This window comes from Malaclemys terrapin, chromosome 7 (genome assembly GCF_027887155.1).
Source record: "Malaclemys terrapin pileata isolate rMalTer1 chromosome 7, rMalTer1.hap1, whole genome shotgun sequence".
NCBI classification, from domain to species: domain Eukaryota; kingdom Metazoa; phylum Chordata; order Testudines; family Emydidae; genus Malaclemys; species Malaclemys terrapin.
In genome coordinates, this window is record NC_071511.1 from 123,493,401 (window position 1) to 123,512,588 (window position 19,188).

The 19,188-nt window shown below is 49.5% G+C and overlaps 1 protein-coding gene across 4 annotated transcripts in view; it reads right to left on the reverse strand.

Moving 5' to 3' along the window:
- Nucleotides 1–2,265: 2,265 nt before the first annotated feature.
- The window catches only part of PDCD11 (programmed cell death 11), a 45,818-nt gene continuing 28,895 nt past the window's right edge, over nucleotides 2,266–19,188 (reverse strand). For 3 of the 4 annotated variants that reach the window (XM_054034441.1, XM_054034442.1, XM_054034440.1), the window contains exons 24-36: nucleotides 18,266–18,368; nucleotides 17,214–17,391; nucleotides 15,857–15,913; nucleotides 14,792–14,914; nucleotides 14,161–14,283; nucleotides 12,658–12,838; nucleotides 11,724–11,846; nucleotides 10,467–10,613; nucleotides 9,443–9,693; nucleotides 8,516–8,684; nucleotides 7,153–7,306; nucleotides 6,303–6,468; nucleotides 2,266–4,653 (exon numbers count right to left, since the gene is read on the reverse strand). In XM_054034441.1, coding sequence (XP_053890416.1) covers nucleotides 4,482–4,653; nucleotides 6,303–6,468; nucleotides 7,153–7,306; nucleotides 8,516–8,684; nucleotides 9,443–9,693; nucleotides 10,467–10,613; nucleotides 11,724–11,846; nucleotides 12,658–12,838; nucleotides 14,161–14,283; nucleotides 14,792–14,914; nucleotides 15,857–15,913; nucleotides 17,214–17,391; nucleotides 18,266–18,368 — 1,947 coding nt within the window. In that variant the 3' untranslated portion in view covers nucleotides 2,266–4,481. The remainder of the gene's footprint in view (nucleotides 4,654–6,302; nucleotides 6,469–7,152; nucleotides 7,307–8,515; nucleotides 8,685–9,442; nucleotides 9,694–10,466; nucleotides 10,614–11,723; nucleotides 11,847–12,657; nucleotides 12,839–14,160; nucleotides 14,284–14,791; nucleotides 14,915–15,856; nucleotides 15,914–17,213; nucleotides 17,392–18,265; nucleotides 18,369–19,188) is intronic. The other variant, XM_054034443.1, reaches the window with a different exon arrangement.

Consider the following 19,188-nt stretch of genomic DNA (forward strand, 5'->3'; position numbering starts at 1 on the left):
ATAAAATGGAATTCTTTTTCTTTGCTTTCTGAACGTTTTGGGTGCAGATGGGTCAAAGAAAAGCTTGAAAATGTGAACATGAGGGCCAGAAACTTAATTTGTTTTTTTTAAATTAAAGTTCCGATTCTGTCATGTTCACACAACTCCAGGAGTTGACGGTTTAAGCCAGAGGTGGGCAAACTACGGCCTAGGGGCCGCATCCAGCCCTCCAGCTGTTTTAATCCGGCCCTTGAGAGCCCGCTGGGGAGCGGGGTCCGGGATTTGCCCCACTCTGGCACTCCAGCCGGGGAGTGGGGTCAGGGGCTTGCCCCACTCCACGCGGCTCCCAGAAGCAGTGGCATGTCCTCCCTCCAGCTCCTAAGCGTAGGGTCAGCCAAGGGGCTCCACATGCTGCCTCCCACCCCAAGCGCCGCCCCTTCAGCTCCCATTGGCCGGGAACAGTGGCCAATGGGAGCTGCAGGGGCGGTGCCTGCGGACAGGGCAGCGCGCAGAGCCACCTGGCCACACCTCCGTACAGGAGCCGGTGTGGGGACATGCTGCTGTTTCTGGGAGCTGCTTGAGGTAAGCACCGCCTGGAGTCTGCACCCTGACCCGCTCCTGCACCCCAACTCCCTGTCCCAGCCCTGATCCCCCTCCCACCCTCCGAACCCTCGCTCCCAGCCCAGAGCACCCTCCTGCACCCCCAACCCCTCCTCCCCAGCTCCACCCCAGAGCCTGCATCCCCAGTCGGAGCCCTCACCCCCTCCCACACTCCAACCCCCAATTTCATGAGCATCATGGCCCTCCATACAATTTCCATACCCAGATGTGGCCCTCGGGCCAAAAAGTTAGCCCACCACTGGTTTAAGCAGACCACCAACGATTATGAGAGTTGGTGATATTGCTTTCATAATCCTTGTTGCACTGATTTGGGTGCAGGTTTCACAGAGGATCGATGCAGTGGGTGAAGGAAGGACCAGATCCTGCTCTGTCACTGTGCTCTCTTGTGAGTAAGAGAGCAGGAGCACGGCTAGCAATTGGAAAGGGGCACTGGGGGACATCTCACGGACTGCTAGTGCTAATACATGTAGGTTATCACAGCTACACATCACATGCTGGCAGGAAGTGAAGTGATGGCAGCCCCTTCGCTAAGGTGTTTGAGTTGGGTTTTTTAGTTCTCTTTCAGGGTGCAGACATTCTATGCAGCTCTCCAAGGAGATCTCCAACAGACCACAACCAGGACGCTTATAAAAGCATGACAAATAGAAAGAAGTCAGGATTTAGCATAAGGAGTAACTGCTATTCATGCCCATCAGCTAAGGCAGGAACGCAGGCTATCTCGCAAGCAATAGCCCCACCATTCCAGCAGCTTCTAGCCATGGGCTCTGCTGGTTATCAACGAGGGATTCGGCATGGATTTTGTAATGAAGGAGGGAGCCCAAGACTGAGTTAGGAACAGCCTGTTCCTCTCTCGGGAGACCTCCATCAACCGGACAACAATTCAAAGAACAGGCACTGTAGCCAAGATTCATTTCCACTGCCTTTCTAATGGCTGAAAAGAGAAAACACAAATTTGCTTTAAAGATCACAGATTAATCTTAGATTCAACTAATTACAACCCAAACCCTTCTTACTAAAGGTTAAACAAAAGCATCACAACGTTAGCATGCAATAATTTTACAACATTTTGAAGGGCCCATAATCCCACGCCTCAGATTAACCCCTCTAACCCTGAGGCCACAGAACCAACCTAAGAAGAAGATGCTCAACGTGGGTGATGTTGATCAGTGACAGTCTTCGGATGCTCATTCCTTCTCTACATACAAAGGAAGGGATGAAAAGTGGACAGAAGGCGCATAAAAACAGAACATAAGAACTACCATACAGGACCATTGGTCTGTCCCAGTTAGCCCAGTATCCTGTCTTTGGACGGTGGCCAGCGCCAGATGCTTCAGAAGGAATAAACAAAAACAGGGCAATTATTGAACATCCCATTGTCCAGTCCCAGCACCTGGCAGTCAGAGGTTTAGGGATACCCAGAGCATGGGATTGCAATCCTGACCATCTTGGCTAAAAGCCATTGATGGACCTAGCCTCCATATAGAATTCTTTTTTGAACCACTTTTGGCCTTCACAACATGCCCTGGCAACAGGGTGATGGGGCATTGTGTGAAGAGGTACTTCCTTATGGTTGTTTTAAGCCTATTAATTTCATCGGGTGACCCCTGGCTCTTGTGTTATGGGAAGGGGTAAACAACACTTCCTTATTTACTTTCTCCACACCAGTCATGATTATATAGACCTTTATCATATCCCCCTTTGTCATCTCCTTACCAAGCAGAACAATCCCAGTCTTTATAATCTCTCCTCATATGGAAGCTGTTCCATACCCCTAATCATTTTGTTGCCCTTCTCTGTACTTTTAAAAATTCTAATACATCTTTTTTGAGATAGGGCGACCAGATCTGCATTCAGTATTCAAGGTGTGGGCATACCATGGATTTATACAGTGGCATTATGATATTTTCTGTCTTATTATCTATCCCTTTCCTAATGTTCCTAACATTCTCTTAGTCTTTTTGCCTACCGCTGCACATGGAGATGTTTTCAGAAAACTATCCACAATGACTCCAAGATTGCTATCTTGAGTGACAACAGCTAATTTAGACCTCATCGTTTTGTATGTATACTTGGGATTATATTTTCCAATGAGCATTACTTTGCACTTATCAACGTTGAATTTCATCTGCCATTGTATTGCCCAGTGACCCAGTTTTGTGAGATCGCATTGTAACTCTTCACACTCAGCTTTGGACTTAATTATCTTAAGTGATTGTGTTTCATTTCCAAACTGTCACCTCACTGTTTACCCCTTTTTCCAGATCATTTATGAATATGTTGAACAGCACAGGCCGCAGGACAGATCCTGGGGGGACCCTTGCTATTTACCACTCTCCCTTGTGACAACTGACCATTTATTCCAACCCTTTGCTTCCTGTCTTTTAACCAGTTACTAACCCATGTGAGAATCTTCCCTGTCATCTCATGAGTACTTATGTTACTTAAGAGTCTTTGGCCCGTACCCAGATTCGGAAGGGAACAACGAGAGATCCTGCTGGTGGACTATTCTCCAGTAAATGGAAGAGGTCACATTTTCTTTCAGGAAGAAGGGTGCGACATTTGGAATTAGGCTCTTCAAGGAGATGTACAACCCCTCAGCTGGAGAAGCACAAAAGAACCAGTGGCTCCCTGATACTATAACTGTATAGCTTCTAATGATAGATTTCGTCTCATGGAGTTAAGTGGATTTAAAAAGAGGAACACAGAGGGTGGTTTTGCTCAGAACTTGCTGGAACATGTCCAAGACAAATATTAATTAACAAAAGAACTGGTAGGAACCTAATGTGGCTTAGGAAGTCACCACTTCCTTTGCAGCTGGCAATGGGGATGTATGGAGATAGGTTTCTTTGTGTTATGATCTAGTCTTTAGCCCTTTTGATGAAAAATGTTCTCTAAGCGTCACCACTTGCATGGGGCCCCTTGGACTCTGCAGGATGGTCCAGTGGTTAGGTTGCTAAGTCCAGGATTTAGGAGGTGAGGGGTCAATTTGCTGTTTTGCAACAGACCTCCTGTGGGACCTTGGGCCAGTCACTCCACCTGTGTCACAATGCCCCAGCTGTACAAGGGGGTAACAGCACTGCCCTACCTCAGTGAGGATGTCAGGATACATTCATTAAAGATTGAGAAGGGCTCGGATACTACGCAGATGGTAGCCATATAAGAACCTTAGCTAGGCAGTCCTATTCCAAGTAGGAAAAGGTTAAAATGGGATTGGTTATTTTTCAGCAAGTAACACCTGGTTTCTTCTCTCAGTTTAATGACCTCTTAGGAGACTGCCTCAGCAGCAGCTGTCTTTCTAAGTAGTGTCCATCACAAGCCGTGTTTGTTACCCTAGAGCTGCTCACGAGCACCGGATCAAGTTTAATTGGATGGCCGTAGGCTTTAAGAGGAATCAATCAGGCAGGTGGTTGTGTTAAATTGCTGGCAGCACAAAGGCACCGGAGACAAATCTTGAAAGACACCGAAGCAGGTGAAATGCGAGAACATTCTGAGCAATGCTGGGATGAGTGGGTGGGGAAAGAGAAGGGAGCTTATGCCAGGTCATTGCATTTAATGATGGGGAGTCACTGACTGCCCCATTTCGACAGGAAAGCAGTACAGAGGACAGCAGTTTCTACCAGGTATAAAACAATCAGCACTTAAATAACTAGATCCAAAATCATCCACACGTTAAAAGTCTGTTGTACAGTGGGGCAAGATGGAAAGCTCCTGTAAATGTTGACTTCTTTCCACCTCACTTTGGTCCTGGACAATCCAGCCGTCTGCTGGTACTCTCAGGAAACGCACTAGTTATGGACACAGGCAGCCCACTACTGTGGATCTCCGCCTCCAGCACCACATACAGAGTCTGCAACACGATTTGAGTCTCTCTGCTCTGGAAGTTAGCTCTCGGCAAGAGAGCTCTTGGACTCTACGTACTCCAGCGCCGCTACTTTCACAGCCTGGATGGTTTCCGACGTGCCGTATTTCTTCTCATAATCCAGGTAACGCTTGAAGAAAAACTTCATCCTCTTCACTGCCAGGCTCAGGTGAATGACCCGCTCGAAAATATCCCTGCAAGAATTAAAAACCCATTCAGAACGTGGATCAGCACTGGACCCGCAAGCCTGATATCCTGCCTCTGAACAATGGGCAGGACAGGTCATACTTCAGGGGAAGGCAAAGGACACACAGTACATGCACTCAGCCTGTTGTAGAATGAACCGTCAGAGCCCTGTAAATCAGCAGGCTTCATAACCCCCTTCCTCTCTGCTTGCACGGTTACTGGCCAAATTAGACAGCCGTGTCTCTAAAATCCAGGCACAGTATTCGACTGAGCTCAGGGAATGGTCCCAGATGGCCTACATGCTGTGGAAAGCAGCATTTCCTTTTGCTAGCTCCAAGCTCATGCCAGTGAGTAGCCCTTCTTGCCCCCAGGGTAGACTTGGCAGAATTCAATTTTTTAAAATAATTTCGACTGATAATATCGATGATTGTTTACGCTTTTTTTTCTTCTATTTTTATATATCTAAATTTTTACAGTTGTGCAGTTATGGGTTTTAAGCATTTTTTTTTTATATTTTATCAAGTTAAATATTCATAGTTGTGGGTAATTATGGGGGGATCAGATGAGGGACCGGGTCAGACAGTAATTATTTAATGACAGTAGATGTTGAGATTCAAAAAGTTTCATAGAGGTTTTCATAGAATATCAGGGTTGAAAGGGACCTCAGGAGGTCATCTAGTCCAACCCCCTGCTCAAAGCAGGACCAATCCCCAGACAGATTTTTTTTTGTCCCAGATCCCTAAATGGCCCCCTTAAGGATTGAACTCACAACCCTGGGTTTAGTAGGCCAATGCTCAAACCACTGAGCTATCCCTTCCCCCTATAAAAATAAAGTTTTATAACTGTTAAAGCACAAATTGTCAACATCATGTCAAAATATATGAAGTAATTAGCCTTAAAATGAAACTCTAATAAGTTCTCAAGCAGCATTTTTCTTACTCGGTCTGGAAATTTTGATCATCCATGGAAATATTTTTTCATTGGTGTGAGTGTGAGGTGAAGCTGATGTTTATCAATATCTACCAACAAATATCTAATCCCCTGAAGGCTAACTAAGGGACCATGTAAAATGGAAGAGCTGATCGGCTTTCGCTATCACTCTGCATATGAAAGAGGAATCTCACATCCTTGCTGAGGGCCGACCCAGCCTGGGGGCTGGGAGATGAATATGCTCTTCTCTGAGCCACACGCATATGGAGCAGAAAGAGTGGCAGCATTAAATAAAGAGGTTAATTAGGTTCTTGCTCCTCAGGCAGTGGTGGCCTCTTGCTCTCAGCCTTGTAGACATACAGAATCAGTTACTGGAGAAGCGATCCAGGCAGAGAATAAAAAGAGGTCAAGAGACATGCAGAAGGACTTCCCCACGTGCTGTGTAGATCTTGCTGGGGTCCTGAAGATTTAAATCAGATTCGCTAGTTTCTGGACTCTGCCTTGCTGTGAAAGCTCCGTCCAAGACTGCCCATTGGGCCTCTGAAGGTCTCCTCCTTTCCAACGAAGATGAGCCCAGAGCCATTTGCCTTCCCCATGCAACACAGATTCGCTGTTGCTTTGGGATCCTCCATACTGCAGGGTATCCACACTCCCTGCGGGGGCGCGTTTTAGGCCTTGCACATCTTCCCCCCGGTCCCCCTCGCCGCCCTGTGTCGCAAGCACTCACCGTACTTCCTTCTGGCTGCCGTGTTTGATCATCATGTCTATGTAGATGGACCAGATGTCCGTGCGTTTTGGGTAGCTGCTCAGCGTGCTCTCAAAAATGGCCTTGGCGTGTTCGGGGTCCCCAAAGTGGAACTCCAGCTGAGCAAACTTGGAAATCACATCCACATCTATAATGAGAAGACACCCCTCAGGGCATTGCACACACCAGCAGGGGCGCCTGTCCCTCTCCAGCCCCTCCCGCCCATCCCCCAAACACATGCAGACAACGGCCAAATATCTAAGCAAGAGGCTGGCACAGCTCCAAGGACAATGTTATCTGCAGCCAATCCTTTAGTCTCTGCTCAGAAAGAGGTTTTGGTGGAATGAGGATCTGCATCCCTAGAGTCGACTTCAGCTCACTTCCCATCTCAGCATTTTATTCCGCTCTCTCCTGGAGGGGATGACTTAGGTGTCGGTCTCTCGGGTTTCAACCCTCCAGGGCTCCCTGGAACCATGACTCAAATCCCAGCAGGGCCTGCTCACAGCCCTTCCCTTTCAGAAGCAGAACACACATGCAGAGCAGCTGACTTTGGGTCAGGATTTTCAGACCTTAAAAAACGAGGTCCTCTCTGCTCTGTGCGAGCCGATCCCATGGCTTAGCGTGTTCCAGGAGGGTTGGCTTTGGCATCCTGGCCAAAAGTCTCCCCTCCCCATCGCTGCCAGGCATCAGGAGATTGCAGACCTGTTTGCTTCTTCCCAGCTGTTAGCACGGCAGAATACCAAAGATCAACCAAGCGCCTGAGAAGCGGGAACCCAACAAATGGGAAGGAGGACACATGGAGTGGGAGAGAAGCCAGCCTTGGGACACTTACGTTCTTTATTTGGCAGGCCCTTGAGGGCGCGTTCCAGGAGCCTGTGCGTGGCCTCCACCTGGCCCCGTTTCAGGAGGAAGGTGGCGTATTTCAACCACACGGATTTCTCCTGGCGGAACCGCTTCAGCATCGTGTTGTACAGGTCATCAGCTTGCTGGAAAGATACCAGAGAGGGACGGAGAGGTCAGTCTAACATCGGGTTGGATCACGCAACCTCATACTAGAGCCTGGCACTTCTGGAGAGCTTTCCAGCCGTGATCTTTAAGGCCTGGTCTACACTTAAAAGTTAGGTCGACACAGCCACATCAGACAGGGGTGTGAAAAATCCACCCTCCCCCGCGAGTGCCACAGCTACACCACTCTAACCCGCAGTGTAGACGCCGCTATGTCAGCGGAAGAATGCTTCTGTCGACATAGCTACCATTGCTCGGTTGCGCCATGTTCTTTCACCAATGGAAAAACCCCTTGTGTTGCTGTAGGCTGCATCTACACTTCCGGGTTATGCCGGCATAGCAACGGTCGCCTAGCTCTGCCACATACCGTCTCCAGCGCGTTTTACAGAGGCGGGGGAGTATCATTAGCTCCGCTCTTTTTAAAACACAGATGGGGAAACTGGAGCAGCTTCCCCCAGTTCATACAGCAACTCGCTGCCATGCTAAGAACAGCGCTCAGGTCTCCCAACTCCCAGGCCTGTGCCTGGCTCAGCTGACCACGCTGCCTCCCTACAAGGGTGGATTTTTACTCTGTCTGGGGCTTCTGACCATGTAGGAAACAGTATCCCTGGAGCAGAGTGAACGCACTGGGCCTTTCACCTCTGCATGCTGGGAATGAGATACAGGTTTAGAGCTTAAGTGACAGTGAGTTTGGTGTTTCCCCTCTGGGTCTGTAGGGTCAGTTTGACATGCCTATCTATCACTGCTAGGCCAAGCCAAGCCCAGGAGCAGAACTGCAGGAGCAGTTGCAAGGTCAGGACTGGGATGCATTGGCACAGCTGTGTGGGAAACTTGCCTAGCACCTGCATTATCTCCAGCTCTAATCAGCGCGACTGGTCCCTCACCCTTTCAGGAGCGCCAAATTCAGAGGGCCTGGAGGAAATCAAGTCTTGGTAACAGACAGATCATCCTATTATGCACCACAGGGAACAGATTAACAGGCAGATGCTACGTGGGGAAGACCCATGTAAGAAATAAACTGATGGGAAGTTCCCTTGCTGCTCCCAACAGCTCACGCAGGCCTGCACCATAACTCTCAGTCAGATACACCCAACTGGGGAGCAAACGCTGGGTTCGGCCAGGCACTTTCTAAGAAAAAGGCTCATCTCCTGCCCTGGTGGTGAGCAGCACTCAGGGGTCCAGGCACCCACCTGGTATTTCTCAGAGCTGGCATAGATGTCAGCCAGGTGCTGGAAGACTTTCAGGGGCTCATTGTACTGAACGGCCCTCTCGAAGACCTTCATCAGAGTCTCCTCCGTGCCATACATGTTCTCGAGGTTCAGCAAAGCTACCCACACGTTCAGCTTCTCCTGCTCCTCCCTGAAAGCAAAACAGGACAAGAACTTTGTCGGAGGAACTCAAAACCCTTTACAAACATTAGCTGAGCCCCAACACGCCTGTAAGGTTGGCTAAGGGACTGCAACACTGCACCACTCAAATGCGGCCCTCTCTGGGGCGGAGTGTGGTAGTTGTTTTACGGTGCACAGTAACGCCACACTGTGAGAGAGGAAGAATTGTGTAGCCAATTGAAACTGTCTGGAGAATATAAAGGAGGCAGAATGTATTTACTCATGTTGAAGTAAGCCCACAGGACCAAGGATAACACCCTAACTCTCAGGAAGAGAGCCAGAAAAGAGTATTAAGGTCTCATCTAAACGAGAACCACAGCACCACGTTGGGACACTGGCTCAGTACTGATTGAGAAGGAAGACTGGGCACCTATGGAATTATCAATTGCTCTTTCTGCAGCACCCATTTGTTCCCTTACGTCTCCCATCCTAGCCATGCCCAGGCTGGGCCCGGCTTAGCTTTAAGTTCTAACTGGATCACAGCACACGATGGGCTAGCTGCAGACCAACGTAATGTCACGGCAGCGATTCAGTCTGGGGCCTCCCTCAAACAAGGCAGGCGGAGAACTGTAGCCCTTGAGTACTATGGGGTTTCTGGGGCAGCACTTTCTATTCCCCACCCTGGTTGCTGGCGTCCCTGCATTCCATTTCTAGAGGCAGGTTAGATGCCCGTGCACGTGTAGTGTACATCAAGCTGCTGCCCTCCCATGCCGGGGGGAAGCGTTTTACCTGAAGGAGATGGTTTTGAGTGCTCTTTCCGCCACCGCCCTGGCCTTCTCGATCTCCGTGGCTTGGAGGTGGAAGGCCATGTACTGTAGCCACAGGATGGAGCTGCTGGGATTGCTCAACACCAAGCGGTCAAAGTCGTCTGCCGTCTGGGGCTGACGATTGGGGTTCATCAGGGCGGCTTCGATCTTGGAGAGCTCCTTCTCCACCCTCTGCTTCTCTTGCTCCTTCTCCTTCTTCGTCTGCTTCTTCCTCTGAAGCGGGCAAGGAAAGGGATGAGAACAAGAGGCAGGGTCACTTTGGAATACTTCAGGCACCATCTAGCACCCCAAGGAAATGATGGACGCAAGATGGTCAGACACTAGGGCATCCTGGGGGGCGTCTATTCAACAGACTGAGCCAATTTTTTAGAGAGGGAAATGAAACCTAGAGCGTTTTGAAACCCCACCGGAGGCTGCGTCTCAGAAGAGCAGAGTCACAATGGGGAAGGGATATTTGTTTCCCTTAATAAAGCACATCAAGGGACTGAGCTAATTCCCTAACTTTGCACCTCTGACTGCAGAGTTTACACTTTAACTCCACTCGCACGTGATTTCATCCGACATTGTTTTCCACAGCACAAGCCCAGTGGTTGCTGGTGACCAGTGCACTTGCCACCGTGTAGCTGTCTGCTCTGGAAGGGCTGGGGTGTTACAGGTCAAGACTGAGGTGCATTGGCAGAACGTCAGGGGATGGGTGTGGCTCAGGACTGGAAGGACAGGGGTTGAGGTGCATGGGTAGGGCTGTGAGAAGGAAACTCCGCTCACACAGCACCTGCCCATGCTATCCCTCAAAGATCGTCACCTTCCTCTCTTTTTGGAGATGGTTATGTTTATCCACACACCTTAAAAGACCATAATAAGATCTGATTGGTGAAGACAGTCCCTTGGGTTAACACAGCCTATGCCATCTGACACAAAGACAGTAAGTGACGAGAAGGCAAGTTACAGCAACTCCCACCCAGGCGGCGATGTCCAGGATACCGTACCATGGACTGTGTGTTGTCCTCTTCCTCGCTGTCTGAGCTCTCCTCTTTCTGATTCGATACTGGCACCTCCAGGGCATTTAAACCCTCGTCCCAAGTGAAGCCACTAGAAACCTGCAGCCTGGGAGCCTCCGCATGTTTTGTCTCCTGCTTGAAGGAGGACAATAGGAGATATCACTTGGTTTATAGTCCAGGCTTCTCTTGGGAGCAGGTACAGCTGCTGTCTGCACCCCGCCTTGCTCTAGCTTGTGCATTGTCCACCAAAGTGACACCCGAAATTCCCCCCCACCACGCCCCTGCCAGAGTGACTTAGCCATAACCAACTGGGGCCATGGAGGAAGAAGCAGGGAGAAAAACAGGCTCACTGAAAAATTTCAAGAGATTTCTGGAGCAACGAGAATAAACGGTTCACATTTATATAGAAACTTTCATCCTGAACACCCCATTCCCCCACCCCCAATTATGTTTTCTAGAGATAGTCATCACTTCATCCACTACTGGCATGCAAGCACCTCTGGGGTGGAGCACGATGGCTGTTTGACAACACAGCAGAGTAGAGCAGGAAATAAACATACTGTCGCTAATTGTAACTCCAGTTAGCCCCCAGACTGGATTTGGCCAGGACAGTGGAGCTAACACCCCTATTCTTGTGGCAGATGACAAAATATCCAAGTGGCCAGAAAGGCGAGAGAGACTAGGAGAATCACCCACATCTCTTTGGCTTCCCTTGAAGGTCTCCCTGACCAGACCAGATCCTGCTCAGATCAGACCAGATTCCCTGTAATCTTTATTACCCAGTTTAAAACTCCCTGCATCACCCCAAGGTGATGGCTTTTTGTGGGAAGAATGGAAAGCACCAGGACGCCAGTTCTGGATTTCAGGGCTCTGGTTACAGTACACGGAGCTGTCTCCCTACAGGCCATTAGTAACCAAACTCTTAAAGAGCCACGTGCCTGCTAATTGTTGAAGCAGGTCCTTTTTCACGCACAGAGAGGAGGAGTCCAGCTCTCTTATCAGCGTGTAAAGAGATCCAGTAACCACACGCAGAGCAGGTCAAAGCCAAAGCGCTGACGCAGCCTGTTGCCTTCATGCTGCTTATCAGCCTGGTAGAAACTGGCATCTCAACGGGCCTCACAGCCACGTACCCTGCAGCAGCTTATTCCAGGCCCCCATCGCAGTCACCCTCAGGCAGTCCTCTGCCAGTCACCCCGAACACCCCTTTGCTTGTTCATATTCTCCTCTTCCTCTGTATACTCTCACCTTGGATTTCCTTTTATTCTCCTCCTCATCTTCCTCCTCCTCCTCCTGCTCCCGGCAATAGACCTCAATGCCGCTGTCATCCTCGTCCGTCAGGCGAGCTCGCTTTTTCCTGGGCTTCGCCTCCTGCAGTGAAGGCGGGGGGAAGGGTGAGCCATTGGAAAGAGACTTTAAAAGAATTCTATTTTAAAGGTCAAACACTGGCTACAGACAGAGAAAGCAGAGGCCTTGGAATAACGGTCACCGCCTTCCCCCATCACCCAGAGACACAAGGTACAACATGAGTCACAAGAGAAAAGTCATGAGTGTGGCAGGCCTCAATCCACGTGGCAGATGGTCAAGCCAACTATTATGGGCCAAATTCCGGCAGGTGCTGGGCAGAGTTGCCTGCCAAAAAACTCGAGATACAAGAACATAAGGCAGGGGACCAGTGATTTTCTTCCCCAAAACACACACACTTGGGGGTGGTGGCCAAGGGGAGTTGTCTAGAGGGGTATATGCAATCCCCACTCCCAGTGTGGCACTCCATCCCCGTGCAGTGGTGGCTGGGCCACATATAGACATTGATGAGCCTGCTACATCATGGGCTATCAGAGGTGGATCCTTTAGCTCAGGCGGTTGAAGCTCAAGCTTTAACATCCAGAGGTCCCAAGTTCAAGCCCTCTTTGTTAGCAGTCAGACTCCCCCATTCATACAAAGTGACGTTGCAATTCATGCAGTTCTGTCTGTGGCAGAGGAGAGTTCTGGACCATAGTTCTTTTTTCTATTCTGCAAAAACTTCATGTTAGTTTCCATTAAAATGAGCTGAATCTTTATCCCCCATAATGTCCCGCTTTGAGGGTGAAGCAGACAGAAGCAAGGGGAATGCATTTCTGCCCCTCCGCTCAGCACAACTACCCACCCCAATCTGGGGTACAATCCCCCTGCGTGCACGTACCTGTTCGCCTTCCGAGACTCTTCTTTTCCGTTTTGCCTTCAGCTTCTTGAACTCCTCTCTCTTCTCCTTGCCCTCGTCTGTGTCACAGCGCGGCAGGCCCAGCGACTCGGGCAGGACACTTGGCTTCCCAGTGTCCTCAGAGAGGAGGGAAAGCTCAACATGGCTCTCTTTATTATTTACACTGCGGCACGTTTCCAGGGGGAAGAGAACAGAAAATCAGGGATATTCCAATTGTTGGGAATGCTGCCAGAGCTTTAGGAACATAGGACTGCCTGTGTCACCGAGTTCAGTCCCTTGCTACTGCAGGTAACCCACGTAACAGGGGCCTGTCTCCACCCCCATCCTCTTCCCTGCAGAAATCGCCCGGACTTCACCGGCTGAGCTCTCAGTGACACTTCATTTCGATTCCCCTTCACCGATATAACCACAGTCCCGCATGCTCCCGCCTAGTTATAATATTTGCTCAGTTTTTAGCCCACTCAGCAGGATCTGAGGGGAACAGGGATCTCCCTGCTCTGAGGCCCCTATCTGACTGGAACCAGCTAGCCCCGTTCCTCCCTCCCTGCACTTCCTTCCTGGGCCTCCTTTACCAGCCCTGGGCTAATGAGGCCAAATGAATGTTTAGCCCACCCAGCCCATGAGATAATTACCCTCAATCAGCTTCTCCTGGGCCCTAATTAGCATCTAAGTGATCAGAGCGCAGGCTCACCTCCTCACTCTCTGCTGTCACATAATTCAGTTCAGAAACTAAAACCTGTTCCGTTGTCTGTCCCCATTTCTCCTAGGGGGAGCCTGCTCCAGAACCTCACTCCTCTAATGGCTCGGAACCTGCTTCTAATTTCCAGCCTAAAACGTATTCACAGCCAGTTTATTCCCCTTTATTCTAGTGCCAGCATTGTCCTTTAGCCTCGATGGCTCTTCTCCCTCCGTGGTGTTTACCCCTCATCCCCCGGACGTATTTACAGAGAGGAGTCAGAGCCCTTCTCAGCCTTCGTTTCACCAGGGCTTGTCTGGAGAGCGAGTTAGTGCTCGGCAAGCGAGGGTGCAATCCGCAGGGCACCAGCCTGCTGCGCACTAATTGTCCATGTGGACCCTGCTACCGTGCACTAAAAGGTTCCAAGTGTGCAGTGATCTACTCCCGTGCCAGCTTGCCACGTATTAACTCGCCATCTAGGGGAGCCCTTAACTAAACAAACCAAGCTCTCCTAGTCTCCTCTAGTAAGACAGGCTCTCCATTCCCCTGACCTTTGGGGGGGCACAGAAGCTCGTCCCCCCTCGGAGCTCGATCTTCCCTCCCTCCACCCTGCCCCAGCCCTTGCCCGGCAGGGAATCAATCTTCCCTGCCTCTGCAGCCCTGGGGCTGGAGAAGTTCTGTGCCCCCCGATGGTAATTGGGGGTGCCCCTGCTTGCCCCCCCCCCCACGCATGCCCCTTGTCAACGGTTCTTCTGCCCCTCCCCACTGTCCCCTCAATCTGCCAGTTCATTGGGGGGCCTTCCACCTACCTGAGGACCTTGGCAGTGAGGAACTTCCCCTCCGGCATGTATTGCTCATACAGGGATTGTTTCGGTATGAAGAAGGGGACGACTTTGTAGAATTGGATTCGGCCCACAACTGAGCTGGACAAACTGAGAAGAAAGAGTCAGAATCATACGTTGGCAGCTTCACCTTAACGGCAGCTATTTTACGGGGCCTGGTGCACGTCACCAAACCACCATCACTACAGCAGCCTCCAACCCTGGCGAGACAAAGGAGCAGAAGAGAGGGAGTCCAGCAGGTCAGCCTGGAGGGACATTGGCAGAGCCGGACGGGCAGGACGGGAACAGCAAGGGATGTTGCAGGTCAGGATTGAGGGACACTGGGGGAACTGTTTATAGGACGCTGGCATAGCACCTGCCTGCCATACGACCAGGTCCCTATTAGATAGTATGACATTTTTCACATAAGCTTCACAAGCTTACAAAAAACACCAAACATTCTGACTTACAGAACGAAATCCACTTGGGAAAGTGGCATTCTGTTGTCAGAGACGCTGCAGAAGTTTGAATTCTAGAGCTGTAAACACAAAACAAGCATGCACACACAGACCTCGGGCCTACACGGCCCTCTGTACTTCTCTCGCCACGTGCTACTCACCCACAGAACACGCCCGACTGCTTGACGGATCTGACATAGCCTCTGACCAGCTGGCCTTCCCGAACATCCTCAACACATGTCAGTTCAGGATCTTCCACTTTGTTTTTGCTCTTTGGATTTGTCCTAGAAGAAAGAGGGGGAAGAAGGAAAATCCTCACTGCAACTGAATGGTCTGTACTCTGCTGGGTCCTGAAAAATCAACCCAAACTGCTGGAGACTGGAAAGCAATGATCCCTTTACGGCGTGTGAAGGGCCAAGAACATCCTTGTTTCTCCTCCCGTTTATTGAAGTGCACAGTCTGTACCCAGCACTATACAGCAATCCATATCACTGTACTGTGGCTAACCCCTTGGCCTGGTATACTTTTAAGATAGTGCCAGAAGAAGGGGCAAAGGCACTGATTGAGGTTGTATGAAAATTTGGGGTTTGTGTCCTCCTGCCCCAAAGAGGCTTTAACCCAGCCTCCCATCATGTGCATTCATGTGTCCGGCAACCTGATCTGTGGACACAATCGGGTACTCTGATGCCATCATTTGTGTTTGCAATGCACGATTGGCACAAAGTGAGACAGACTTAAAAAGAATCAAGCTCTTAATCTGCCGTTTCTTCTAAAAAGTAAAACATCCACCTGCATTTTTGAGGTTAAATGTTTATGCTGCCAATTCCGCCATGGGAAATTTTTTTTTTTTAAACTAGGTCTAAAGAAGTTCACTGGAGGAAAGGTAAATACACAGAACACATATACAAATGCAGCTGTGTGAACAGAGTTAGAGGAGCAGGGAAACTCAATCAGGCCTAAAATGCTTATAAATAAAATGTGTGAATGTCTATATTCAGAACCAGACATCCTCACCTTCTCCAGTACACAGAAAATCCTCTATGCAGAATGAACAAGCAGCGTCCAAAGCTATCTTCATCCCTTACAAAGTCTCAGCTATCAGGCTAATTATGTAATCTGAACACATGCATTGGGCTGGCCTAGTAAATATGGGTTTCAAGGTGGGTAAAACACCGAATACCAAGTTTCACTGCACTTTTTACCACTCTCAATGCAAAGGCACCTACCTGGATTGCCGCAGAGATATTTCTATTTTGTTGTCTTCATTGGATAGGACACAACACCTGGAGATATGGGAGAGGCATGAAAACGGGAAGCTTTTGAACAGATTAAAAAAAGCCACGCCCAGAGGAAGCAGAGAAATTCTTCATATAGCAGCATTAAACGTAGATGGTGCACTAAGAACCCAGTGCTTTGAAGCACGTACAGTCTACTGCAGACCAGTGAGATGCAACGATTTAGGAGATCAGCTGAGAAGGTTTTGCGAAAGAAAACAACCTAGCGACCTACACCATAGTATCTGACCATCTCACAATCCTGAATGCTCACAACACCCCTGTGAGGAAGGGAAGTCATGTTAGAGGTGGGGAAACTCAGTCACAGAGACACCATGGCCCAGATTTAGACATTTAGGAGTGTAAATCCTATGGGATTTTGGCTCTTAAGTGCTTACATTCTTTTGGAAAATGAGTCAGGCTCCTAAATCAGTTAGACATGGCAACACTGAACACAGCAGCACCTAAATACCTTTTAATATCTGGGTGTAAGTAATGTTCCCTCTAATTTTTCTCATGTACGTGCGGAATGAATTTTGTTATGTGCACCAATATGGAGGGGATTGTGGCAGGGGTGGGGTCGAGGGGTTCGGAGTGTGGAAGGGGGCTCAGGGCTCCGGCTGGGGGTGCAGGCTCTGGGATGGGGCCAGGGATGAAGGGTGCAGGGAGGGGGGCTCAGGGCTGGGTGTGTGGGCTCAGGGGTGGGGCCAGAGATGAGGTTGGGGTGCAGGCTGCCCTGGGGCCACAGCGGGAGGGGGGCGAAGAGGGAGAGAGAGAGAAAACTCCCCCCCAGCCCTCTCTCCCTGCAGCAGCGCTGGGGCTGGGGGAGAGGTGCCTCTCCCTGCTGAAGCCCTGAGCACCTTTGCGGCTCTTGAGAGGCTGCTGCGTGGCAGTGCAGCTTAGAGGGAACTTAGGGTGTACGTGATTTGTCCAATGTCCTGGGAATTAAACGCAGGTCTCCTAAGTCCCAAATTAGCACCCTAAGCACTGCAACACCCTTCTTCTTTAAGAAATGGGGTCTGAAAAGCGGACTGAAGGAAGTGGGCACACAGGAAGCAGGCAGCGGCCCCAAGCAGATACAAATGTAAGGTTACGACCTTCTCCCCTAGAGGAGCCGAAGAGCTATATGCCCTCTAACTCTTTACAATTTGCCCCGGAAGGGGTAACACTCCAGCTGGAATGCAAGGAAAACCCCTCAGTGCTGCTGCCAAACCAAACCACTGGGGATCTCGTCACTGCTGAAGGATTCTTCCAGCCCCCCACTTGAAGAGGCAACAAGAGACTTCAGGAGAAGAGGAGAATCTCTGACCTGACAAGCTTCCCGATGGTGAAGTTCTCTAGCGGCTGCTCAGTGTACGAATCGCTCAGGTGAAAGATGCTGGCTTTGCCAGTCTTTCCGAAGGGAAGCGCAATGGTGAGGCCGACATTTGGCGTCACCTTCGTTATGGTGCCCAGGGTGATGGTTCCTTCCGCCAGCGAATGGACTCCTGCCAAGAGCACGGGGATTTCAGAAAGAAGAACAGGAGTACTTGTGGCACCTTAGAGACTAACAAATTTATTAGAGCATAAGCTTTCGTGGACTACAGCCCACTTCTTCGGATGCATATAGACTATAGTCCACGAAAGCTTATGCTCTAATAAATTTGTTAGTCTCTAAGGTGCCACAAGTACTCCTGTTCTTCTTTTTGCGGATACAGACTAACACGGCTGTTACTCTGAAACTTGTCATTATGCAGGGGATTTCAGAGGGGTTATTTCAGCCGGACCCCACAAAGGGTGGAGATATTCCAAGCTTGAACACTTGGGGTAAGGGAGTCAAGTGGATAGAAAGGAGATATGGCATTACTTCCCCAGTCACCTACCATCCCCACAGTCTTTTGGCCATGTGGGGCCTGCGCAGCTCTCTCAGTTCACAATCCCTTTTGTAACAATGATGCCATGTTCAACCATTCACAACCCTTCCTCCCAGATATGACCCTGGACCCATTATACCCAGATCCCGCCCCAGTAAATGGTGAACAGCTTGCGTGCCACCTGGTGTCTGATGGAGATTAGTCAGAAGCCAAGTTGCTTCAGAAGAGAGCAGAGACGAGGCCTCTGCCTGACACACCTAGAAGGAGAACTGCTGCGTTCGTCTAAAGGTTTGAACCTCTATGTACAGGATGAGTCTGAAAACCAAAACACCTTGAACTCTGGATCCAGATTCAGGGTGTTAATTCTGCCCAGGATAAAGAAACAAAGTTTGGCTCTGGCTTGCAGCGTTCTGATCCCATGGTTTCAGTTCAGGACCATTTCTAGTTGCTGAGCAGATGGTGGAACTCTAACAGGAAGGGTACTGCAGATAACAAGGCTTTACCATACCTGTAAGTGACAGGCAGAGGTTGGTCTCAGAGGCATCTGTGCCAGTCACTGTTGCAGACAAAGCTTGGCCATTCTTGAAGCTCTTTTCTGGATGCTTTAAGACCTGAGGGTAGAGAGACCTCCGCTCATTACCAGGGACTTCAGCCACTGATCTTGATTTTAACCAAGGTAATCTCAGGACATTTCAAGATCTACACTTGGCATTATAGACATCTTCTGCGCATCTATTAAACCCTGATAAAGAAATGGCACTGTGACACTGGATAAATCTAGCTGTAAACACAGCATTTCTTACTGCTCACGTTTTAGGGAGGTAGCCTGGCCATAGAAAACAAAACAAAACACTGGACTGGGATTCAGGAGAAGTTGGGTCTATTCCACTGGCTTGCTGGGTGACCTTGGGCTAGTCATGTGCCACCCTGTGGCTCAGTTTCCCTATCTGTTAAATGGGGATAATGATGCCGACATGCTTAGAGATCTACTGCTGAAAAACACTACATAAGAGCTAGCTATTATTATATTAGTTATCTTGTTGCCAATATAAAAAAAAGCAACTCTAAAGAGTCAGAGGATGCACAGTGAGTTAGTCTACAAGGTGGAGGAGAGAGAGAGAAGGGTAAAAGGACTCGGCAAGGAACCGATTTCCAAATATTTTTATTAAGAGGCAAATAGATCTGATTTGTTCTGCTAACGATCTGGCATTTCATTCGGAACCTCTGCAGTTCCCCTTTGAAAAGAAAACCAGCTAATGACGTTCACAAGCTAACATATCTCTAAAAATAACCAAGTCAACAATACTCATTATGAAGTAGCTATCCAGGCTGAAAGAGGAAGAGCGTGCCCAGCCCCACCTGTGCCACCAGATCAGGAAGCAAAGAGGAACCAAAAGGTTGGAGGCTGCTTCAGACACTTTTGTGTTTGGG